Raw genomic sequence first — 25,920 nt, 5'->3', positions numbered from 1 at the left:
CCTTTCTCAACTGCTACAGACAAGAGGCAGTGAAGGCATTTTTAAAGCAGTTCCTCCTCGGTCGGTCACATGACAAAATGACATATGGGGGAAGAGGCGCTCCACTATGTTTATGGGAGGCCTGGGGCCAAACGCATGTGCTGCTAGCCTACCCAGACACACCCACTCTTACCTGTAACTACACAGGAGTAGTAGTCACGCAGTAGCACGGCTGACGACATTCACAAGAAGAAGATAACAGCGGAATTTAAAATTAAAGTAGAAGTAAAAGCAAAAGAAAAGTAAATGCCTTCATTAGGTACTCATTAGGTATCGCGAAACAACTGATGTAAGAACCATGTAATATATCGTGCTGTACTTGCTTCTTCTACTTTGTACACCTCTGACACACAAGCGTGTTGATAGCTTCCAACCACACAAACAACAGAAATTTCTTTAACCTCAACACTGTGCAAAGCTCGGCAATCGTCGAGCCCTTCAGGAAATTATGTAAATTAGACTTGACAGCCTTCCAAATTATCCTCTGCCTGATGTCATTTTACTTTCAGATGTGCTGCCGGCAGAGCAGCCTTTAGGAGTAAGCAATCATTACGGCCACCAGAACTAAGTGTTACTAAGCAACTGCGCTTCTTTTTCCTGAACTTCAGAACTATGTCGTTGTGAATTGAATCGTGCCTTCTCTGGAGTTTGCTTGAAGCTCAAGAAGAAAGAAGTCCTGGGCTTGATGTGGCCTAATGGTTAAGGACGTGGGCTTTAAATCAGAGAGTTGCAGGTTCGAATCTCTCCCTTCCTCTCACTACCACATTCCATGGCTGAGGTGCCCTTGAGCAAGGTACCTAACCCCCATACTGCTCCATGGACAGGGCCGGATTAAGATGGCCTGGGGCCCCTAGGCTACAGGTTGCTGTGGGGCCCCGCAGATGGCAAATTTCGTGAAAATGTACGTACACAGTGTCATAATTATGAGCAAGAAATTCAGGATAACACTGTACTGAACATGGTGGATGTTTTTTTCAATATTGCGTCTTGTCACAAAAAAATCTCAATTCTTCACTTTTGGGCAATCAGGTGCCCCCTGGCAGGTGGGGCCCCTAGGCTGCAGCCCTATCTAGCCTGTGCGTTAATCCGGCCCTGTGCATGAACTATAACCAATAACCTGTACATAACTGAAAACTGCTTTGGATAAAAGTGTAATGTAATATAATATACTGTTAACAATTCTGGTTGCTTGGGCCTACAACAACTTCGCTCTGCTATTTGACAACCATGACCTGAATGATGAGAATCCTCTCGCACATTAATCATTACGCCGTTGAAAGTAAGCAGCACGCTTATTTGTCTCGGGCTGCTCAAGACAAATTACTCATTCTATCAGACAACCAGTGTTTTACTACATTTCCTCTCTCTCGCTCCGCAAATGGTGGTGCTGGTGGTAGTGTTGAAACCCCCTTCATTACTCCTATTTGTTCACACACAGATACAACAAGGCTGTGGTGCATTTCTCAAAACCATAGTCGCTAACTACATTAGCTACTTTGTTGTTTGCGATGCAATTCCCCATTGACAGCTATCGAAGTTGCTAACTGGCTGACAACTACACTTTGGAGAAACGCACCTCTGCCTTGCCTTCTCAGTATGGGAATCCATGAGCTGACACTCAGCGCCTCGCAGGGTATAATTTGGGTGTCTTTGTAAGCCGTCCATAAATCAGGCTCTGGAGAGCCCCGTTGGACAGGAGCAGATTAGAGTTTTTCGGACTTCAAAGGCGAAGGGGAAGAAGGGGAGGGGAAATATTTTTTGTTACAATTATAACCTGTGCAGACTCAGAGCGGCTTCCTCCTTCCGCTCATTGTTTTCTATTACACAGATTACACACTTTTCACAAGTCGCGTGGAAAATACTATATGTTTTGCGATCCTATATTGCTGTACAGTTTGTTTATCTGTCAGCCAGCCAACCTGTAGGCCTATGTTAACTACTGTATGTCCAATTGAAGGTAGCAAATGTCATTCGTTCAGTTGTGCATTTCCGTGCATTAAATGTCATTTTTCTCATTACATACACATACACATAGTGGTACATAAGAATTCATTCATTCATTCATCTTAGGGTCTTAGGGTTTAAATTAGAGATGCAACGGATCCTGATTTTTAGGATCCTGCCGGATACCGGATCCACTGCTTAAGATCCTGCCGGATCCGGAACCGGATACCGGATCCTACGAAAGGGTTGAAACTCATAGCCTACTCGCACACATTACATTACATTATTATATTGCTCTTAGCTGACGCTTTCATTTATTCAAAGCGACTTACAACTATTATTTTTCAGGGTATTGGTTGCAGTCCCTGGAGCAATGTGGGGTTAGGTGCCTTGCTCAAGGGCATTTCAGCCATGGATGGAGATGTAGGGAGTTGTCAGTGGGGATTCAAACCGACAACCCCTAGATTGAAAGACCAACTCTCTAACCACTAGGCCACGGCTGCCCCACCACACGTGGGCCCTTTTTATTACTTTGGCTCAAACTATTTTTTAGAATCATTGGCTTACTGCCACACCGCCTGCACCGGCCGCTTCCAAAGGACTTAAACTCCACGCGGCGATTGGGGTTGTGAAAGACTGACTGAAAAGCCTAGGCTGCGTAAAAACTCAACAGAACAGGTGAAGAGGGAAAACATGTGGTGTAAGTAGGCAACTGCCACTCAACACAGCTTTGACTCACTGCCATCGTGGATGATCAGTGCAAAGCACGTTCACTTTACGCTCACAAATGTAGGATCCGGTCCGGTTCGGAGCACTGGGTCCTGCCGGACCCGGACCCTGTGAAAACCCAACTATCCGGCTGGATCTGCAACCGGATCTTGGATCCGGTGCATCTCTAGTTTAAATGCAACTTATTTCTTGTTTTTATGTGCATCAGAGGCTAAGATATTTAGGTTTTTGTAGGCTGAGGGCAACTTTCCAAACAAGGGCTTAGGCATTCAGCAGGCGTTTTTTGCATGTGCTTTAGGCATCAATGGTTAAATCATCCCAAACGTGTTCCATTGGGTTCAGGTTAGGATTGGGCAAGGTTCTGGACCTTGCTTTGTGCACTGGTGCACAGTCATGTTGGAAGAGGAAGAGGCACGCTCCAAACCGTTACCATAATGTTGGGAGCATTTTTGGACAATTCCATTCTCCCAACGTTGTGGGAACAGTGCACCACCTCCTCTTCCAACATGATGTCCACTGTGTGTATTGTATGTATTTCAGATACTCTCGCTATCATTAAACTTTCTGTGCCTCCTTCAATTGTCTTTATGGGATGTTTGTACTGACACAGCAACAACAAAATATGTTGTATGCCGTAATGTCTTAGTGCACGATTCTGCCCATGGGATGCTTTGCTGTTGCTTGCAAAGGCATTATTTTAATATGCTGTAGCATTGCAGCAGGGTTATTCTATGGTAAGTACAGGTATTAGTTGTATATTTGCATCGTTATACAGTTATGTACAAAAGGTTCCACTGAGAACATTTTGGTTCCGCAGAGAATGTTTAGGGGTTTAAGTTCCATTGTGGCACAATGAAGGTTCTTCTGGAGAGTTTGAGGTGCTCGTTACACGTATCCGTATATTTTTAAATGCAGATATTTTTTCAGTTAATGTGTAAATGTGAGTTTTAGCCCCCTAAATGGGATAAGCAAACCCAGATTTTATGAAGTGCACTTTCTAACACTTTACCGTACCTGAAAATGCGAGGTCAAAACTAACGCGTTTTGAAAAATATCCATAGCCCTATACGTGTACACAGCTTCTAAATGTCACTGTTTGGAGAAGGCTAAGTAGTTTAGGATGCAGCTGTCCCGTTTGCACTTGCTACTCATTATAGGACAGACCAAATGTTGGCCACACATTTACAAAGTGTGGTCAGAGATAATTACTAAGGGAAACATGGCTTCCTAACATGACTTTTGCTGTGGCATGTTAATGGAGGGGTCTAAGGGGTTGAATTGGAAGTTTCACACACGCAGTAGTAAAAGTCAAAAGTTTGGTGCAAAGTGTAGTAGTTTGCTTGACAGAATGGATTGGAAACACAGCCAGTGTTGCCAGATTGGGCTGTTTCCCCGCCCAATTGGGCTGTTTGGGACGGCCGTCTGCAGGTAAAAATGGCAGGTTTTTCCTGCAAATGTAGTATGGCCATAGAAATCAATAGACTTTAGTGCATATTGGGCGGGATTTAGTGCTTCCAGACGGGTTTTATGCAGTTTTTTGGGCTGGTTATCATCACTCTCATCTGGCAACCCTGAACACAGCTGAAATACACTACTGCTACTATTTTGAGGGTTTTTTGTTTTGTTTGTTTGTTTTTTTGCAATTTGTTCTCTAATGTAGACTGGTGTTGGCCATATTTACCAAATAATTCTCTTTTCTTCCCCCTTCATTTCTCTATCAGCTATTGGCCACGTTTTCGGCCATGTTGGGTTTTCTTCAACGATGCGTTACTGGAATTGAGGGAAATGTTGAGTACTTGTAAATTTCTGTTGAGTCCACCTGTAGATGTACAGTACAAGTATTGCGTGAGTGAGTCCCGACTTGTGAGTGTAGGCACAGAGGTTGTAAGGGTATTAGGAGAGACTCCACTGCACTCTAGTGGCACCAACAGAGGAGTGCAGATTCCATTCAGAATGAATGAGCTGCACTCTCTTGACAGCGGCCCTAGGGGAACTGCAGGCATTGGTAAAATAGGGAGTAGGGAGGCTGTATGTAAACCGGCTGTGAGTGTGGGCTTACAAGTGTCTGCTATGTAGGCTAAATGGCCTGTAAGTGGCGAGTATGGGGCGCCCTCATGTGGCAATGTAGCATCACTGCAGCTAAGAGAGAGACTCCTGCCCTTCACTTGTGCTTGTGGCCTCTCGTTTTGCTGACGCCCCGCCTCCGTGGGGAAAACAACAAAGTTTTCCTACTGTACTTCATTCACCATCCCGATTGCAAATGAGGAAATGACATTAGAATTGAATATTAATTAATTACAAAAGATATTAAATTAATTTTCTGTCGTCAGTGACATCATCGTGAGGTCACAAGCAGGCAAGTGAGCAAGGGAGGACGGAAGTCAGCATATTGGAATCGACTGACTCATAAAAGCTAGCAATGGCATTGCCACACACAACTCGGCGAAGTTTTGAGCAGCATTATAAGAAGTAGGCCTATGATTGCACCCATTACACTACACTTGGCCGGTGCTTTTGTTTAAAGCCAGAAACAGTTATGACACAGGATGAATTTGAGCACCTGGAGCATTGTGGGGTTGGTTACGTGCTTTTGCTCAATAGCACTTCAGCCATGGAAGGAGGTGTAGGGATACACATTTGTCCTATTATATTGGCCAGGGCGGGTTTCGAACCTGCAAATATTTAAGACCAACTCCCTAACCATTAGGTGACGGTTGCCCCACATGGGCCCAGGCCAAAAAAAGTGTAAAATTAAAATATAAAATAATTAGAGATGCACCGGATCCTGATTTTTAGCGGATCCACTGCTTAAGATCCTGCCGGATCCGGAACCGGATACCGGATCCTACAAAAGGGTTGAAACATATAGTCTACTCGCACACGTGGGCCCTTTTTACTACATTGGCTCAAACTATTTTTTAGACTCATTGGCTTATTGCCACACTGGCAACGGCCGCTTCCAAAGGGCTTTCACTCCATGCAGTGATTGGGGTTGTGAAAGACTGACTGAAAAGCCTAGGCTAGAGATGCACCAGACCCTGAATTTTAGGTAACATGCCGGATACCGGATCCACTGCTTAAGATCCTGCCGGACCCGGATCCTGTGAAAAAAACTATTATCCTGCCGGATCCGGAACCGGAACCGGATCCGGTGCATCTCTAAAAATAATGAAATATAATAAGATGTGTGATATGTTGCAGCCCTTACATATCATTATACTAACAGCACCTTCAGAAAATCCATAATGGAATTAAACACTTTTTTTTCTCTCTCTCTCTCTCTCTCTCTCTCTCTCTCTCTCTCTCTCTCTCTCTCTCTCTGCTTTCCCCTAAGTTTGCACGCCTGTAATGGGACATTGGCAACCCAATATAAAATGGTCACTGAAGAAGGATTGTTTGAATTAGCCTACACGTAATTAACAATTAGGAAACTGCAAAAACATGTGCTGAGTGATTTATCACCGTCCGGATTGGATTCACATCAGCACTATATCCTAGGATAGGCCTACACAGCTATAAGAAGATATTTTTGCTTTTCATTTGAATGGAGCTAGTTGGGCCCTTTTCATGAACCAAAACTGAACATGGTAGGCTATGTGATTCAGAAATTCAGACAAACTTTAGATTCACAAAAGTATTCTGCAGAGCTTGGCTTCCCAATTAGCTTTACAGTAATGAGGGGGAAAAAACAGTGTTATGTGTTATGCGTATGCCTAGGCCTACTGTTTCCACCATGTGGTTGTTAATGTGAACTGATCGAAAACAAACTACACTGTATTTCTTTGATAACATTCGATATCTGTAGCCGTTTTAACGAGCAAAACATCTGGGCCCTGGTTGACAGCTGCCTCTGTCCATGGTGCTAGTGCGATGGTTTGTTTAATCGCGTAATAGATTTCCCACGGAATTACCTCAACGTTTTTGTTGTTTGTTTATTCGGAAAGAATGGCTTTTACGACTTCCACTAGTGCCTTAGCAATGACTCCCACTTGGCGTCGTCTAAAAGCTCTTCCACCCTATGCATCTGAAATGTAAGAATAAGAGTAAGAAATAAGAGAAGTTTTAGAAGAAAATTCTGTATCAGCGATAGGCTATCGTTTCATAATTGTTGACAACAAGCGCCACATGAATGGCACATCATTAGGGGTCTGACACACCAAGGCGGTAAAGCGGCGCGGAACGGCCGCGGTTTTTACCGGCGTCAGTGAAAATACATTGAAACCTATCTGTCCTTACACACCAACCGGCGGTAGTCGGGCGTCAGCGGCGCGGGAGCCGGCTCCGCGCCGCGCTGGATTTGGAAAATAGAACTCGAGCGTATTTTTCACGCCGGCGACCGGCGGTGTCTCATTCAAATGAATGGCAAAGTAGCATGCTAGCTTTGGCTGTGGCTAGGGTTTTGAATAGGACTGGCCGCGCACGCCGACGCTGTCAGTGTGCAAGGCAGAGAAAAGCACGCCGGCCAAAACTAAGCAGAAAGACCGCGTCCGTCCTGCGACCGTTCCGTTCCACCTTGGTATGTTTTGGCCCTTAAGAGGCTAGACCTGAGGTTTGCTGAGAGTCGATTTGGAGCTTGTGTTGGTCCTTGTGAGCGGTAGGAGACTCTGTAAGCGTCTGGCTTTCCATGCCGTTGGCTGATAACAGACCAGCTGATCGAGGTCTTGTGCCTATAGTCGTCGTCACAAATGAAGAATGCATTGTTGATAGTGATTAGACTGAACTTGGATGAATTGTGACCACATTGGAAGTGTAAAGTCGCCCACTACCATTGCTTGTTGCTGTCGGTGTCTCAACAACCGCATTCTGATCTGAGCCTCCGCTGCTCTCAGTTGAGCGGTGATGGCGTCCTGCTCGTACCCCACCACCTCACGTGCGTTTCTACCAGCGCCTTCGCGCTTTTTTAGCGTGGCTAATCGAGCATACACCCGCTGTCTCGCCGCAGCTACCTCATTCTGCACCTCTTTGGGAGGTTCCTGATAGGCCATGTATCGGGCTCTCTGCTGCGGGCACATTCTGCGCTTTTTACCTGGTGCTTTGTGGCGGTTTCGCGAGACCCGCTCCCCATCTCCGAGGCCAGAGTCACCCATGCCTTCAGCATCCAAGAAAGAATGGCTGTTCCTTCAACTGGAATACGACCTCTGTGCAATCGATGACGCACACTGTTGTATTATTACGTAGCATTGGTGAGCTGGGTGACAGCTGATGTGACGTGCCTGGGTTTATTGACTTCAGGCACAAGTCAAGTCAGTCATCTCAATATATCCTACTAAACTTCATGTCCTAATACATCGCCTATGTTCTTTTCCGGAGAGCAGAATAGTTTGTCTGCTTTCCTGGTAATAAATATGGGGTAATTTATGGATGTAAATGTAAACTTTTCCCTGCAGCAGGACAGTTTAAACTAACACAAACGATATCACATGTGCAAAAGAAGAATTTAATACACTTACAAGTGACAAGGAAGATGAAAATAAAAGCAGTACAAAATACCCAGATAATGATAGGCTAATGGCCTGTCTCACATGCTATTATCAACAGGCTACAGTTTTTTGCTGCATGGGCAACTTTATTTAGGCTGTTCAGTGCCATAAACTCAGATGTAGTAGTTCAGCGATGTAGGAATCAATAGCACAAAGACTTTGGAAGACAAAAAATTCATTTCTTCTTATTATATTCTCTCTCTCTCTCTCTCTCTCTCTCTCTCTCTCTCTCTCTCTCTCTCTGTGTGTGTGTGTGTGTGTGTGTGTGTGTGTGTGTGTGTGTGTGTGTGTGTGTCTGTGTCTGTGTCTGTGTGCATGCTTGCATCTTTATTTAGGCTGTTCAGTGCCATAAACTCAGATGTAGTAGTTCAGCGATGTAGAAATCAATAGCACAAAGACTTTGGAAGACAAGAAAATGCATTTCTTCTTATTATATTTTGTTTGTATGTGTATGTGTGTGTGTGACAAGACAAGTAATAGACAAGTAATAATTGTAGAAATTGGATGTTCATTTGATTCATATATGGATATATGCTACTCAACGAAGCTTCTGAAATACCAACCACTGTGTACTGCTTTAAATAATTGCAATTACTCATGTAAAGTAATTGTGCTCATTTTTGGTAGTCTGGGCCATGTGCATAAACTATGTTTGCGTGGTCTTCAGATCTGTGGACTGACAAAAAGAAGGGCCAAGCAATTCACAAAATTTTGCTCAATATCTTGCATCATTGGGAGCCTCTTCATATGGAAACGCAGGTGCCACCTTTATCCTTAGGACATTATGAATAGAAGATTCTAGTGCTGTATTGGACTCCTTTTAAACCAAATTTGGATTGTGCCATGATAATTGTATATCTGTCAATCCAAATAAAGAAGTAAACTGTGTGTGTGTGTGTGTGTGTGTGTGTGTGTGTGTGTGTGTGTGTGTGTGTGTGTGCGTGTGTGTGTGTGTGCGTGTGTGTGTGTGTGCGTGCATGGGTGAGTATGTGTACTTGTGCACGTATGTTTCATACGTATAAAAAGCTGTTCTGCCACATGGCACAATTTAAATACCACTATTATTAGTACTCAAACAGTTCTTTAAACTGAAATGATTGTAAATCTAAAGAGGTAGGCCTACAGTATATCATGTCCTTTTTTGTTGAATCACACCTCCATGTAAACGTGTAGTATTATATTGAGAAATCCTTGGGTGCAAATCATCCTACTTCCTCACATCTTTGTACCCAAACACTTGTACCCAAACACTTGTACCTCAGTGTTAATAAAAAAGATTTACCCATTTATCAAGCAGCGGAGAGTGGCTTTTTGAGCCCCCCGTCATCAGTCATAAATTGAGTGTAGATATCCCACCACAGCATCTTCATTTTTATTATGACGACTGGACTGGGAAGTTTCCTCCAAGTAGGCCTACATGTGAGTATAGATCCTGTAGTTTCTTTTCCCTTCCCAGTCTGTCTTGATGATTCTATCCCACCTGGTCTGTCTGTCTGCCTGGGCTTCAGTAGAATCTGGTGGCTTGTATAGCTGTCCCATCTTGTTCTGTCTTTCTTTTGAGCTGTGGTCGAGGCGCTGAGTCAAAGAATCCTCTATTAGAGTAAGATACATCAAGTCCATTCTTTTCCTGGATCCATGTGACGTCAGGTGAACGCCCCTATTGGAGATCTTCAAGTTAGTAGACTTTAGGTTGAGAATAAATGGAGTTCCCTTAGCGCTTTAGATGGCAGTAGCGTACATCCTGTTCACCAAACACCACAAAAAGAGAAGTAGGGGTCAACGCCCCCTTGGGAGACCAAACTTGAGCCCACTCCTTTGCATTGGGTGGGTGGAGTTTGAATGATCTTTCTCTAATAGACGATTCTTTGGTTGAGTGTTGGTGACCGCCAGTCGAGCCACATCTCTTCCCTTAGCTTTGGTAGCGCTGAGTGTGTCTCTCGTCGTGAGTCCACAGTAAACCAGCCCTTCAGCTCTTCTACTCCAGACTCCTCTTCACAAAGGCGTTGGTGAACCTTTCAAACGAAGACCATTGGAGTTAATATTATTTACTTGATGCAAACCTTTCTGAATATCACGTCATATGCCGGTCTCAGCTGTCCATACAAGCGGGGCCAAGTGGCTCTTTTAATTAAAATATGGTTGCCTCATCTTCCAATACAGCTTTCTCTGTCGTTATCCTACAGTAAACTTTCTTCCTCCAATTCTCATTCAGGTTTTGCACATGCACATGCATATGGCCATTGACATTAGCCACTTAGCGAAGCATGAGAAAGATCAAGTGACATGGGAGTGATACGTTCACTTATAACACCATTTCAGCTATTAGAATATACACGAGGAAGCAAGACAAAATATTTGCAATATTCATATTTTGTACCAACCTGCTTCTGATGGAAACACTGTGCGTAGCTGTTCTATCACCTGGTATAGGTTGTAGGTTGTATCTTTTTCTTGGTTTTCGTGGTTGTGGTCTATGGACAATGAAGGGGAATTCAGGAAATGTTCATTCACCACAACACCTACATCAGTTTATGATTATTATTAACCATACACATCACAGTAAAGCAAACACTTTGCTTGATTTCTTCTTCTATGCTCAGCCTACTGTTTGGAAGTGGATGGCCCCTATCTTCCCAATGGTTAAAGCCCCTTGTCTTGCAGTGAAACGAGGTCAGAGACGTTCGCCTGATGAACCATTGAAACATTGGTTGAAAAAACATGCATTTGCAATTAGTTTTGATTTATAAGAAAACATACAGTATATGTAAGTCGAGGCACTATGTCTGACACATAGTCAAAAAATAAAGACAAAAACTCCTTCCTCCTATTTAATTTATAATCTCTATATACGATAGCCCTGTTGCTGTACCTGTGTTGTGTTCTCTCTGAGGTTGAAAACACTACTCGGAGTTGTTTTAAAAGGAACATTTGTGTTTCATAGCAAAGGTCGCATCCCAAGGTCATATCCAAAGTCAATGCTACCCCATATCTCTTTCCTGATCATTTCCTGTCTGCTCTCACATTGTCCTGTCTAAGGCCACTACGTTGAACTTCGGCTTTTTTTCGCACACCTCAGCTGGCAGGTGCGTCGGAGATGGCACCATGGGTCACTCAGCAATAGTTCAAAAAAACTCCCGCACACTGACCATTTCGCTGTTCTTTCTTTAATAAACGACGTTTCGGTGCTAGACCTTCATCAGGCAATCGGGATCAGGATTGCCTGATGAAGGTCTAGCACCGAAACGTCGTTTATTAAAGAAAGAACAGCGAAATGGTCAGTGTGCGGGAGTTTTTTTGAACTGTCTAAGGCCACTAAAATAAATTTAATTTTGGCCCTATGCTGGCTCTAACAGTAGCGCACTGGGCTGCTACGCCGGCGATCCGGGTTTGAGTCTGGCCCAGGTCCTCTGCCGAGCCTTCCCCATCTCTCTCCCCATTCACTGGCTGCCTCTCCTCCTGTCTTATCTTCAAGAAAGTCAAAAAGACCGTAAACATCTACTTGAAACGCTTAATTTACCTAATGAATTTATCCCCCCGCTGCTGTAGCCTGGCTCTCGCGAGACCCCTAGTGCTTCGTGCATCTTCAATCCATCTGCGAGAGCCAGGTTACCGCTGCTGTACCTGTGTGCGTGTTGTCAGTGGTGGTGGGGTCTGTGCTGGGCAGTCTGCTGTACCTGTGTGCGTGTTGTCAGTGGTGGGGGGGTCTGTGCTGGGCAGTATGCCCAGAGGAGGACCCCTTCTGAGGCATGGGGATGGACCCGCCGACTGGCTGTCTGACGATGACACACTGCTATCATCCGAGTCATCCTTGGGCTGAGGAGAAGAGATTCATCATACGTAAGTAAGTAAGACACGCACACACGCACGCACGCACAGACGCACACAGGCACACACACACAAATGCACACGCACACACGCACACGCACACACACACACAGATGAGGACAGACCAGATGACTGGCTGCCTGATGACGTGCTATCACTGTCCTCCGTGTCCCCTCTGGGCTGGGGAGAGAGCCAGAGACAGAGACCCCCTACAGGTAATTGTCTGTATTGCTGGATAGCAGAGTACTCAAATGCCCTTTACACACATGCAAATGCAAACACTCACGCACGCACTCACACGCACATGCACGCACGCGCACGCGCACGCACACACACACACACACACACACACACACACGCATGCGCACACACACACACACACACACACACACACACACACACACACACACACACACACACACACACACACACACACACACAATCAAAACGCAAAAACCAAGAAAAAAAACACACACACACACACACACACACACACACACACACACACACACACACACACACACACACACACACACACACACACACACACACACAAGAACAGTCCAGCTGTCTTCTGGCGGACTGGCTGGTGATGACGTGCTGCTGTCTTCAGAGTCGTCCTAAGGGTGCTGCTGACAGAGACCTCCTGAGTAATGAGTGTTGTTAGATAGCATGATTCTGAAAAGCTCTTTATGCTTACAGGATGCAAGCAGGCACACACACACACACACACACACACACACACACACACACACACAGTCACAAACACACACACTACTTGCAAGAAACTACTTGATGCCTAAGCAGTCCAAAAGAATAGTCCTTCTACCCACCTCTCGATCCCACCAAAGTATGCCCATCCTATTGTAACCGCAACGCATTTTTAATCCAAAAATATATTGTGTACTGTTTACAACACATACAAATTAATTGGATGGACAAGAGCAGATGCTGTTACATTAGAAAGTCCCAAAAATCCCAATCATGAACTATTTCAGCCATTACGTAACATCCAGAAAACGTTGTAGAAGTTTGAAAGCTCCAAAGCAGTTTCAGTTTGAAAGCTCCAAAGCAGTTTCTTCCACCAGGCACTTCTCTCTCTCTCTCTCTCTCTCTCTCTCTCTCTCTCTCTCTCTCTCTCTCTCTCTCTCTCTCTCTCTCTCTCTCTCTCTCACTCTTGCACACAGACACGCACACACACACACAGTCACAGTCACAGACACACTCACACACACACACACACACACACACACACACACACACACACACACACACACACACATACACACACACACACACACACACACACACACACACACACACACACACACACACACACACACACACACACACACACACACACACACACATGTGTATCTTTTGATGAGACAAAACACAAAGAATTTTACTCTCCTACACACCTATAACGAGATGTAATAAAATAAACCTTGAATCGTGATGAATCTTGAATCTTAATTGCAATACCCAGAGCTGTCCAGCAGGGGTCAGTGCTGTCCCACCTTGAGCAGTGTCCTGAGCCGGTGTAGCTGGGACTCCAGCTGCTGGTTGTGCTGCTCCAGGATGTGCATGCGCGTCTGCAGCCGTCCCCGGTGCTGCTTCAGCATGCGAGCCTCCTCCAGCAGGGCCTCGTCCTCCTGGACCTGGACCACCACCGCGGCAGCTGGGGGGAGCCCCGACTGTGAGGCCTGGCCCTGGGCCTGGCCCTGGCCCTGTACCTGGCCCTGGCCCCCACCACCACCACCGCAAGGGGAGGCCTGCTCTGTCTCTGTGTGCAGCCATCGCAGGCGCCGGTACTCCCTCTGCAGGATTCTGAAGGAAAAGCAGCACTTTAGATACAAGGGAGCAGGAGTGCGTCTCATGTGGCAAAAAAATGAAATGATGCTTCATACATCAGTTAAGTTTATACATCACTTAAGTTGCTTTATATATGATGGTGATGATGATGATGATGATGATGATGATGATGATGATTACATTACAGATGATTGCATTGTGAAATGTTGAATCCCTTTGTAAGACTTGATTAGTCCTCATGACGTCCAATCAGTAATTCACGAATGGTCTGATTACGCTTCTCTGGGGAGGGTTTAGTCGTCCATCAGATTAGACCAGATTGGACCGCCAAATTGGACCAATAAGTGAACGCGCTTGAGTGCATAACAACATAAGTCATGAACATCAACTGTCAGCGATAGGTCACCACTCATTTCAAACCAGAACTGAGCTCACTCCTCCCACCTCCCAAGCAGCTCCAGGGCATCGAGGATCCAGACCAAAAATGAATGACGAGGTAATTCATGTGGTCTGGTAAAACCAGGCTAAGGTACCCCAGCTGCACCTGTTCTGGTCCTCCAGGATGGCGATGGTCTGCTGCAGCTCCTCCTGGCTCTCGCGGCCGCTGCAGCTGCCACTGAGCAGGTGGTGGAGGGCAGGATGCTCCAACTCCACCCCCGACCCCAGAGGGTACTGGTCCTCATCACTCAAGAGGAGGGACATCAGGGGAGTGGCAGACATGGTGAAAGAGTAAAGTGAAAGTAAAAGTCACTCCCAATGAACAACAACAAAAAAAAAGTAATGTGAATCCCATTACACCCCTTAGCCCTACGCCAATCCCCTTTGCCTCCGTTTTGCGCGTCCACGTGTAGGCGTAGTGGCATCCCAATTCACGTTCAGACAGATGGGTAGGGGCGCGGCGAAGGGCTTGAGCGGAGATTTTCTGATAGCACACTCCGTCGACAGAGGGCTTCGACAGGTTTCCCTGAATGCATTGCGAATTCATTTGAAAATTGGCGGCAAGCCGTGGCACCCACAACAGCACACAAGTTTAAGTATTTTTGCCGCAATGGATGGTTTTAAAGTGGTAATAATGATTCCATTGTACTAAGTTTAACATTGTCCTAATATGTGATGGCCCTTTTCTCCGTGAAACGCACATGAAAACAACCGCTATTAATTTCAACCTAATGCATGGAATTAGTGACAGCTGTGAGTGTCATTCCATGATTGTTGAAGGGGCATGCCAATCCAAAGGGGTTGCGTTTCAAGCCCTACACCTTGCAGCTTTGTTTGAAAGCACGAGGGGCAAGAGAAGGCAAAGGGGTAGGGGTGGAGATTAGTAATGGGAAAGGCCCATAGTCAGTGGAGCATCAGTGTCATAATCAGCCAAGTAAAAGTGCAGGTACTCACAGGCTGTGGTTGAAGAAGGAGCAGTTTTGGTGTTCCATCTGAGCCAATCTGAGGAAAGGAAACATTGGAAGACAAAACTCAGTGGTACTGGACATCCAACAGAAATGTCAATCCATAGTGCTTGCAGCCTAATGTGTGACTTTTGTAGTTAGATGAGATACTGTAGAATGTGAATGTGTAGCAGACAGCCTGAAACTGCCTGAAAGGACATTTCCCATTACCTGTAACATTCTGCTTGCAGCATAGGCCTAGTGTATGTAGTAATATATTTATTTTCCACATAAAAACGCTGAATTACAAGCACATGCACCTTTGTTTCAGCTTAAGTATTATTAAACATACAGATGAATGAAACAAAACAGCCTAACATTAGTGCAATTGGTTTGGTTTCCATGCAGCGTTCCATCACATTATCCAGTATTTTAGCTTTTTAGGAATGCATTGCCTATTTTCCAAGTTGTCCCATTTGACCCAAGTCTTTCTAATGCCCACCCAAGCATCTCCTCTGTCCCTCTCGCTATCTAATGTCCACTCATCTCCCCAGTCATCCGCTGTGTTGCCAGATTGGGCTGTTTCCCACCCAATTGGGCTGCTTAGGATGACCGTCTGCAGGTAAAATTGGGTACAAATGGGCATTTGGAAGGGTTTTTTGGCAAATGTATGACCATAGAAATCAATAGAATTAAGTTCAAATTGGTGAAAATCAAATTTAGTGCTTCCAGACAGAAGGTTTTGAGCAGGAATTTTTTTGGGCTGGAAATCATCAGACTCATCTGGCAACCCACTGGGTGAGTGGCAGTGAGTGAGTGACCCTGTCTGCCCGGCCCGCGTGTGGTTGCCAGTCCTGGAGGCTGGAGTCCAGCTGATGGTGTGGAGGTTTCTGCTTCTGCCACTGTTGTTACAGCAGCAGCAGCTGGACACTGATCTGATGTGAGCTGGCATGTCTGCTCTGGCCCCTGGTCAGACGGGCAGTGGCCAGAGAGAGAGAGAGAGAGAGAGAGAGAGAGAGAGAGATGAGAGAGAGAGAGAGAGAGAGAGACAGTGGCCAGAGAGAGAGAGAGGGGGGGGGGGGGATCAGTGGCCAGAGAGAGGGGGGGTGAGAGAGAGGCAGTGGCCAGAGAGAGAGAGTGGGGGGGGTGAGAGAGGCAGTGGCCAGAGAGAGAGGGAGAAGGGGGGAGGGGGGGAGAGACAGTGGCCAGAGAGAGAGAGGGGCGAGAGTGGCAGATGGGGAGAGGTCTGTGGGGCTTGTGATGATGTTGAAGAAGTCTCTGTTTCTCTCTCTCTCTCTGTCTCTCTCTCTCTCTCTCTTTCTCTCTCTCTCTCTCTCTCTTCCCCCCTCCACACACACACACACACACACACACACACACACACACACACACACACACACACACACACACACACACACACACACACACACACACACACACACACACACACACACACACACACACTTCCCATAACTGCCCATCATCTGTTGGCAGTGCACCTTTCACACCCTCCACTCTCCGCTCTGCCTCTGGATCATGTCCACAGTTCATGGGCTGCCACGGCACAGACAGGCTTCCTCATCCTGGCACAGGCTGACCCAGGCTGAGGGTTGAAGTACTGTAGGTGTCAAGATTTCAGCAACCGATTTGTATTCTCTCTACACTGTATTTTAACGTGTTGAAAGCTGCTTGTCAGAGTGACGTTTCGCAAAAGAGGCGTAACCCTCGAGGGGGGCAGTGGGTCGCCAGTGAAACCACTTCAGGACTAATAGCACAGGGCTTGAGCAGAGATTTTTTTTAGGAAGGGTATATATGTCCCAATCGTAAGTGTCCAAGTGTGTCCAAGTGTGTGTTTTTATGATGGACTGTTTTTATTTATTTATATATTTATTTACTTATTTATTATGTATTTGTCCTGTCTTCCTGTTACGTGTTGTATGTATGACCAGGTGGCACTCAATTTCCCCTTGGGGATTAATAAAGTCTCTCTCTCTCTCTCTCTCTCTCATAGAAATGAACGGTGAAGATTCGTAACGCAAATATGGCGTCTACCCGCACATCTCCCGCCTTTCTGGCAACAAGAACCAACTGCCTGCTGAGCTGCTTTGCCATTGATCCAATCATCTAGCTGCATCAGCGCACACGAATTGTTGCGCATGCTCAGTTGTGAAAAGCTGTCACTCTCGTGCCATTATGGAACTACTGTGCTTGCACAGTGTCAAGAAAGCCGTGAGAAAAGTGGCTTAAAAAGCTTTATTTTGACTCGTATGACACAACCAAGTAGTCTAGATTGATCAGTTTTTCACGGTGGTTTCAACCATATGGTTTTCACAACCGCTGGGTTCCCTCCCATCCTATACTCAGTTTCCCCTTTCATTTTTCCCATTGACTCTCAGATCTGGTCTCACTAATCGTGAAATAGCACCCCGAGGGCATCAACAAGATGGCGGCGACTGTCCCGTCTCGACCTAAACCGTCTCTGGCTTGAGGCTCTAGGCTCTGGGCTGGTGGCTCCCTTAAGCAGCCTGGGCCGCGAGCGAGCGAGCGCGGCTCGGATATGGCAGTGTAACCCCGGCTATTGTGGAACAGAGGTCTTCCTGTTCTTGCAGTTCAGCCCTAGGCGTGTACTGTGACCCGTCATATCAGGACTGCTAATGGGTAGTGTGTTTTCTTTTTTGTTTTTTGTTTTTTACAGCGCATGAGCTGTATGAGGCATGACGTTTAATGATGTGTTACATTTCAAGGAAGCGAATAGTTCGGTAAACTCAAACTTTTGAGTTTAGCTGTGTGTGCATCTTTTCAAATAGAGACAGAAGACAGAATGGGGCAGCCATGGGTAAGCGTTTAGGGCATCAGATTTGTAGCCCAAAAGTTGCCGGTTTGACTACCGACCCGCTAGGTTGGTGGGGGGAGTAATTAATCAGTGCTCTCCACCATCCTCCTCAATGACTGAGGCACCCTGAGCATAGTACCATCCCGCCGCACTGCTCCCTTTCAGACACTATTGGTGGCTGCCCCCTTGCACTGGTGAGGCATAAATTCATTTTTGTTGTGTGCATGTGTACTTGTGTGCCGTGGAGTGCTGTGTCACAATGACAATGGGAGTTGGAGTTTCCCAGTTGGCCTTTCATGGCTTTCTCTTCATTCTCTTCAGAAGTCATTTCCCTAGATTACATCATCATCACTCGACTCTGAGACGCCAAGCCCTTTAGCTCATTTTGCACACTGTTCCACCATTGGGAGCACTGTACCAGAGATTCTTTAAGTATAGAGATATGCCATTGTAATAGGTTGCTATGGGCACCTAACATGACCAGGTTCCGGTCTGCCTAAAGGGCCATGTCATAATACTCCTAGCATTGAATAGAACAGTCCTTAGGTCTGCCTAAAGGGGAATTTCCCCCCCTCCCCCTTGCGACAGTAGAACCCGGAATCAAAGGGCCAGCGGAACCTCTCTCTTTACTCTCTCTGACTGTACTGGTCGTTGAAAAGACTTTACTACCATAGGTACAACACTACTACAACTTAACACAGAGTGCGTTACAATATGCGACCTTGCCTCCTCCACTTGTGCTTGTTTCCTCGTACTAGGAAGTAATATGTCATGATGACATCACTGACAACAGCATTATATTTCAATATCTTGCAAAAGCTCAATTGTAAAGTCTTTTTCTCATTTGCAATTGAGATGGTGAATGAAAAACAGTCCCTCAAAAGTTGTTGTGGCTAGGCTGACAGCTGGGAAACTTTATCGTTTTCTCCAGGGAGGAGGGGCCAGGAGGCGGGGCGATACCACAAGCACAAGTGGAGGAGGCAAGGTCGCATATTGCAACGCACTAAGAGTCTTATAGTAATACATTAGGACTTGGTAATTGTCATTCTTGCAACAGCAAATTTATAACACAGGCCTTGTCTTTAGACTTTGGTTTCAACCAACCTGTTGGCAAATTGTTCGATTCTGGAGTGTGTCTCCACATGGGAGAGTTTTGGAGATGATGCCGGACTAAAGAGAGAGAACATAAAAACAAATATAGACACATACATGCATGGGAATTACTATATTCATGGGTCAGTGATGTTTTAGTGGTAGCACAGGTCAGGGTGGTGCAACCACAGCTAATGCCACCATGTTATGAGTTTTTGTTTTTAGTTTGTTTTGTTGTGGATTGTCTAAGAAGCATATTCATAGCAGTACATTAATTAAGAATTACTCATTCATTTATGGGCGTTATGGGTTGTACCACCTGACATCTGATCCCAAAACTGTCATTGTCCCACATGCATGTATATAATTGAGAAACATTATGACACTTATGACACAGAGGTTAAAGACAGGGTTGAGCACTTTCTTTCAGGACCTTGGACAGCGTATAAGTAGTGTAGGGTGTGTGTGTTTGTGTGTCTGTAGTAGAGTAGAGTGTACTTTATTGTCCCTGGGGGGGAATATTTGTCTTCGTGTGTGTGTGTGTGTGTGTGTGTGTGTGTGTGTGTGTGTGTGTGTGTGTGTGTGTGTGTGTGTGTGTGTGTGTGTGTGTGTGTGTGTGTGTGTGTGTGTGTGTGTGTGTGCGTGTGTGTGTGAGTGTGGGTGCGTGTGGGTGCATGTGCGTGTGCGTGTGTCCGTGTGCGTGCGTTTTGTGCGTTTGCGTTTTGTGCGTGTGCGTTTCGTGCGTGCATTTCGTGCGTGCGTTGGTTCTGTCTGACCTGCTCTCCCTCTCCGGTCCCATGGCTGACTGCACGGGCAGGTATCCCCTCTGGGGGTGCTTGCTGAAGTACTGCTTAGAGCGGAACTTGTTCTTCAGGGTCTCTGCAAAGTCCCGCATCTTCTCTCCAGATGTGCTCTGGGCCAGCAGTCAACATGAGAACAAACACACACACAACTGTAATAATAATAACTGTATTTGTATAGCACAGTATCACACAAGGCATGCAGCTCAAAGTGCTTAACAAGTGGTTTAACATCAATGTTAAAAATGAAAATAAAAAGTGAAGTAGAAAAGAGAGACAGAAACAAGAAAGAAGAGAAGAGAAAAAAACTAGACAGGATAGAGAAAATAAGTAGATAGGTAAATGAGTAGATGGAGAGAAAATTAAATAAGTTTAAAGGGTTAGGCCCAGAATAAGTGATAAATAGTCACAGTGAATGGGGCGCTCAGCTGTGGCCCAGATGACTACTTGTCTTGTATTGTCTTGTCTTCCCATGTACCATGCACTATACCACCATAGATGGTAAACATGGCATGATACAACTACAGCTTGGAAATAGTATGCATGTTTAAGATATTCTTTAGGGCTTTTGTGCTTTTATTTTTTGTGACAGGACAGTGAAAGAGGGACAGGAAATGAGTGGGCGAGAGGGAGACGGGGAAGGGATGGCAAATGACCTGGGCCAGAAATCGAACACGGGTCGCCGGCATAGTAGCCGAGGTTAGGCCACGGTAGGGCCAAAAGTGTGCGTGTTTGATAGGCTGGTGATAAGCTTGCTGTGAGCCTTAAAGTGATACTGTCCCATTTTTTGAAATCAGCTTATTTTACACCTCCCCTTGAGTTAAATAATAGGGTTTTACCTTTCTCCCGTACTTTCAACTGTTCTCTTGATATGGCAGTGCAAATGTTACCTCCATGCTAGCAGTTAACATTGAGTCATATGAGACCAGCTCGCGGTTAACTGGTCTCATAGGACTCAATGTTAACTGTTAGCTTGAAGGTAAAATTTGCACTGCCATAACTAGAAAACGGTTGAAAGTACAGCAGAACGGTAAAACCCTGTTATTTAACTCAAGGGGAGGTGTAAAATAAGATTCTTTCCAAAAATGGGACAGTATCACCTTAAATTATGCATGCCACCATGTGCAACTGACTGCTCATGCAGTACTTGCTTTAGGAAGCACAAGACCAATACACACAATACTAGAGGGTACCATCCAGGGAGCAGAGAGCAGCATTGCAATCCAGAAATTGGAAACAAAGATTGTAAGGAAAACAAAAACAAAAAAAAGATGGACTCCCTGGACGAGGAGGAGACGATACTAACGCTCCGACACGGTAAAAAATGCAGTGCTATTAACAACACTTAGAGCGTATTCTGAGAATAAATATGGAAGTTAAATTAACTCTGTAAGTGTTGAATTAATTCTTTATTTTTTTATTGCGTACTACTGCGTGCCAAGAGCGAAAGGAAACTGATGTAGATGGGCCGTTAGGCCCCTCAAGCAAAGCAGACTAGAAAATGGGGAATTCGTGTGTGTGTTTGTCTGTGTGTGTGTGTGTGTGTGTGTGTGTGTGTGTGTGTGTGTGTGTGTGTGTGTGTGTGTGTGTGTGTGTGTGTGTGTGTGTGTGTGTGTGTGTGTGTGTGTGTGTGTGTGTGTGTGTGTGTTTGTGTGTGTGTTTGTGTGTGTGTGTGCGTGCGTGCGTGCATGCGTATGTGCATGTGTGTGTGCATGTGTGTGCGTGTCTGCAATTGTGTGTGTGTGTGTGAGTGTGAGTTTGGGTGCGTGTGCGTGTGTCCGTGTGCATGCGTTTCGTGCGTGTGCAAGCAGACCAGATTAGAAAATGGGGAATTTGTGTCTTTGGTCCTCCCGGTCTCACCAGAAACACACGATCGCCCCCAGCAATTTTGACAATATTACAGTGAATAAACACGTCTGTGTGCATTATCTATCATGGGCAAAATTGACATGAAATACGCACGGCAACGCATTCGTGCACAAAACATGCCGACGCACACGTATGCTGCAGCAAGCATATCGACAACCTTAAAACTATGTGTATACCAGATTACTAATGTTTGAGAATCATATAATTCATTTTTATTGTATTTAACAAACTCTTCACAAAACATTTAGCAAAACTTTGAAGTGGGTTTTTGAGTAGTTTGTTGTGGTCCATGTGTATGGGAGCAAAGTGGGAATCAGTTCTGTATGCAGGCTGTGTCATTGTGATGAAGCAGTGCTGCTTTTGATAGGCAGTGAGTATGCACACTTTGCCTGTTTGATGCATTCTGGTTAGAATTTTCTAACCACAATCGTGCCCATATGACTGACATTTCTCTATGCCTTGCCTACTGGGTGATCCTTAGACGAGGGGGCGAGTGGCTGGGGGTGCAGTTCTAATGGCCTGTTAATAAGGCTGCAGAAAAGGGGGATTTGTGTGCCCAACTGATGTGTTATCTTGATTCTAGGGAATGACTCACCTGCAAACCATATATACAGGAAATGTGTGTATTTATAGCAGGCCTATGCGTCTAATAGGCGGTGCACCTGTCAATCACCCTATGCACTGCATGGTTGGTTGGAGTGCGCGCTCAAGGAAGTAAATAAATACTAACACAAGGCCAAATACAAAAGACAAAACATATTCTGAAATAAAATAAATGAAAATATGCATAAAATAAGAAAACTAAACCAGGAAACCCATGGATGGATATATATACACAGCAGAATGGACATTCTCAGATAAATACATAGTGCTTTATAAAAAGCAGGACAAGTCGAAATCATCATTAAGTCCATGTGGATGTAAAGTTTTCAAGTAATAGATCCAACGGGCTTCACACTGCAGGATCGCCTGGCCTGAGACGCTCCTCACTGTCAGGAAATATCATTTAGCTACATGTGCAGTAAATGCTGCCTGTGTTACATGTCTAGTGCTCAATGATTGGGGTTAACGTTTGTACCACAGTTTTAGTCATTTTGCCACTGCCCTACGGTTGGCTGGTTTGTATTCTTACCGGCGTGTAATACTCGATGATTGGATAATGCAGAGGCTTGCCCTTCAGAGCCTGTCCGGACAGGAAGCAGGATTGGCAGATGTCCACGTTGAACTGCTTCAAGCTGCGGTACCTGTAGTGTGGAGACATATAGAGGTGAAAACACTCTTCTCTTCTCGTCACTGAAGGGCATTGCATCGGTCCTTAAATGGACACGTGCATACGGTGTGGTTTGAATTTAAATGCAAAAGCATGCAAACAAAAACAAACACACACAGACGCATGCACGCAGGCAGACAGGCACGCAGGCACACACACACACACACACACACACACACACACGCGCGCGCGCACGCGCGCACACGCACACGCACACGCACACGCACACGCACACGCACACGCACACGCACACGCACACACACACACACACACACACCTAAACCCCCGTATGGGGCTGTGTCTGCATACGGAGCAGCGTGCCTGGTGTAGCGTACTCTCCGCCTGGGCCACTCTCTGCAGCAGCGGGAGCCACACCACCGACTGGGGCTCCAGGGCCATCCACTCCAGGAAGTCACTCAGGCCCACGGACGCCTTCCCTGGGACCTGCAGATAAGAGAGAACCAGCTCATCATCATCATCGCTTCATTGTAGGGCTGCACGATTATGGAAAAAATCACAATCACGATTATTTTGGTCAAAATTGTAATCACGGTTGTTAATCACGATTATTGATTTTTTGCAGATTTTTTGAAAAAAAAAATTAAAAATTAAAAAATTATATACGGGATGAGCAAAATAAAATTAATTGTAATAATTATGTAAAGGCAATAGCATGAAACTTAGGTGGACAGATTTCTAGCCAGAAACACCAGCCTGTCAGTATGTTCTGGCTTCAAGGACGCTCTCAAAGGTAGGTCACTATTGCCACGATTAAATCACGATTGAAATCACAACTTCGATTTCACAATTTTATCACGATTTTCGATTATTTTCGATTAATTGTGCAGCCCTACTTCATTGCATTCATGGGTTTGAAGGTGCACTGTGTAATGTTACTATCCTATATTAGATCCTATATCAGATCCTATTAAAGTCATTAGGTCAACTATACACATTAATATAAACAATAAACAAGTCATTAATATAAACAATCAATGTCAATGGTAAATATATGAAGTTCCAAGGAGTCAAATTAGTTTCTTTAAAGATGCACTATGTAATATTTTTAGTAGTTTATTTCCAGAGTTCATGCTGCCCATTCCCAACCTTTTTCATCAATACTTACCATCACCATCAACTTCTAAATATTCATTATGACTGGAAAGATAGCACTTTTCATGCATGAAAAGGGGGATCTTCTCCATGTCCGCCATTTAGAACTTCCAGAAATAGACATTTTTAGCTGCAAAACTTACCATACTTTGGTCATACTTGTAAATATTAGTTTATTATTCAGTAAACATTGGGGGAAAAAAAGGGAAAATTTGGCAATAGGCAGCACAGTTTCAATGAGCAGCATTACATAGTTGCAACATCCACTCTGTCCATCATCCTACACAGTGTACCTTTACATTACTGTAAGTAAGTACAGTGGTGACATTTCATGTGGCTTTAGTAAAATGTACAGTTCGCACAAGGCCAGTCATGAGTCTTGTTCATGTGTGCCATGCGCTATGGCCGGGGTTCCCAACCTTTTTCAACTTGGGGCCCAATTAAGAATAAAATGCGCTTTGGTATTGGTATTGGTGCCATGTTTAATTACCAACATGCAAAACAGGTTAAAAAAAACCACCCTTTTACCAAATTTGCTAACCAGCTCCATATAAAATGTGTTGTAATTTCTAATCGGGATACTTCTCTGGTGTGACAGCTGGACTAATGTGAGACCCCAGTTGGCCTTTTCATGTGATCGACACGGCTGTAATTCCATTTGGCCAAATGTGAGCACTGAGCAGCACTACCACAGTAGAATGACGGCACTTTAATGGGCTCAGGGGCGGATCTAGACATTTTGGGGCCCTAGGCGAAATATAAATACGGGGCCCTCAAAGGTCATTATATACGTAGATATAAAATGCTGTGTTTTCGGTGCTATTTTAGTGTTTTGTCTCAAGTATATCTTCGATTACTTTACATAAGTGACACATTAAGATCAAGCCTACTTTTTGGTGTGTTCTCTGTGACTGATGTGACAGTTGAGGCCCCTATGTGAGGCAAATTTGGTTGGGGCCCTTGGAAACTGCCTAGGTTTTCCTTATGGAAAGTCCGCCTCTGAATGGGCTCAATCAGCCACTGAGCACTGCTCTCCCTCTTCAAAGCTTTCTGTTGTGATGTGATAGAAAGAACGCAATCCAATCCTCATTACTGAACTCGTCAAGGCAAGTTCTCTTTTGACCCTCCCCCTCCATTCGCTATTAATGTCACTGCCAGATTTGGGTCCAAACACACTCTTCAGTGTGAGACATGTGCACAGCAGGAGACGTCTGATCTGACGGGAGGCTGATGTGATGTGGGCATACACAATAGAGAGCCCTTCTCTGATCATCCGTCAACATTCAATTACAGTTTTAGCCACCAGGCGGCGATGTGGGGCATGGTTGTAGATCAGACACGAGTCTGGTGAACTGCTGCTTTAGATGCTGATGTGTGTGGCTGTAGTAGTAGTAGTAGTAGTAGCAGTAGTAGTAGTGGTAGTAGTAGTAGTAGTAGCAGCAGCAGCAGTAGTAGCAGTAGTAGTAGTAATAGTAGTAGTGGTAGTAGTAGTAGTAGTAGTAGTAGTAGTAGTAGTAGTAGTAGTAGTAGTAGCAGCAACAGAAGCAGCAGCAGAAGTAATAGTATCAGTAGTAATAAAGCATGCTGTAAGAATAGGAGATTTGTGTGTGATGCCTTTTTTTGAATTATTAAAAATGACTTATGTGTGTGTGTGTGTGTGTGTGTGTGTGTGTGTGTGTGTGTGTGTGTGTGTGTGTGTGTGTGTGTGTGTGTGTGTGTGTGTGTGTGT

General features: G+C 45.1%; 1 protein-coding gene across 1 annotated transcript in view; it reads right to left on the bottom strand.

The window, feature by feature from the left end:
• Window positions 1-13,522: 13,522 nt before the first annotated feature.
• LOC134451723 (dystrophin-related protein 2-like) overlaps window positions 13,523-25,920 on the bottom strand; it is a 58,208-nt gene continuing 45,810 nt past the window's right edge. Inside the window, exons 18-25 of the mRNA XM_063202126.1 lie at window positions 23,356-23,522; window positions 22,941-23,052; window positions 19,916-20,052; window positions 19,152-19,217; window positions 15,225-15,272; window positions 14,377-14,517; window positions 13,754-13,847; window positions 13,523-13,672 (exon numbers count right to left, since the gene is read on the bottom strand). Coding sequence (XP_063058196.1) covers window positions 13,523-13,672; window positions 13,754-13,847; window positions 14,377-14,517; window positions 15,225-15,272; window positions 19,152-19,217; window positions 19,916-20,052; window positions 22,941-23,052; window positions 23,356-23,522 — 915 coding nt within the window. The remainder of the gene's footprint in view (window positions 13,673-13,753; window positions 13,848-14,376; window positions 14,518-15,224; window positions 15,273-19,151; window positions 19,218-19,915; window positions 20,053-22,940; window positions 23,053-23,355; window positions 23,523-25,920) is intronic.

The sequence above is a fragment of the Engraulis encrasicolus genome, chromosome 7, assembly GCF_034702125.1.
Source record: "Engraulis encrasicolus isolate BLACKSEA-1 chromosome 7, IST_EnEncr_1.0, whole genome shotgun sequence".
NCBI lineage: Eukaryota > Metazoa > Chordata > Actinopteri > Clupeiformes > Engraulidae > Engraulis > Engraulis encrasicolus.
This window is presented reverse-complemented; position numbering and strand designations above follow the sequence as displayed.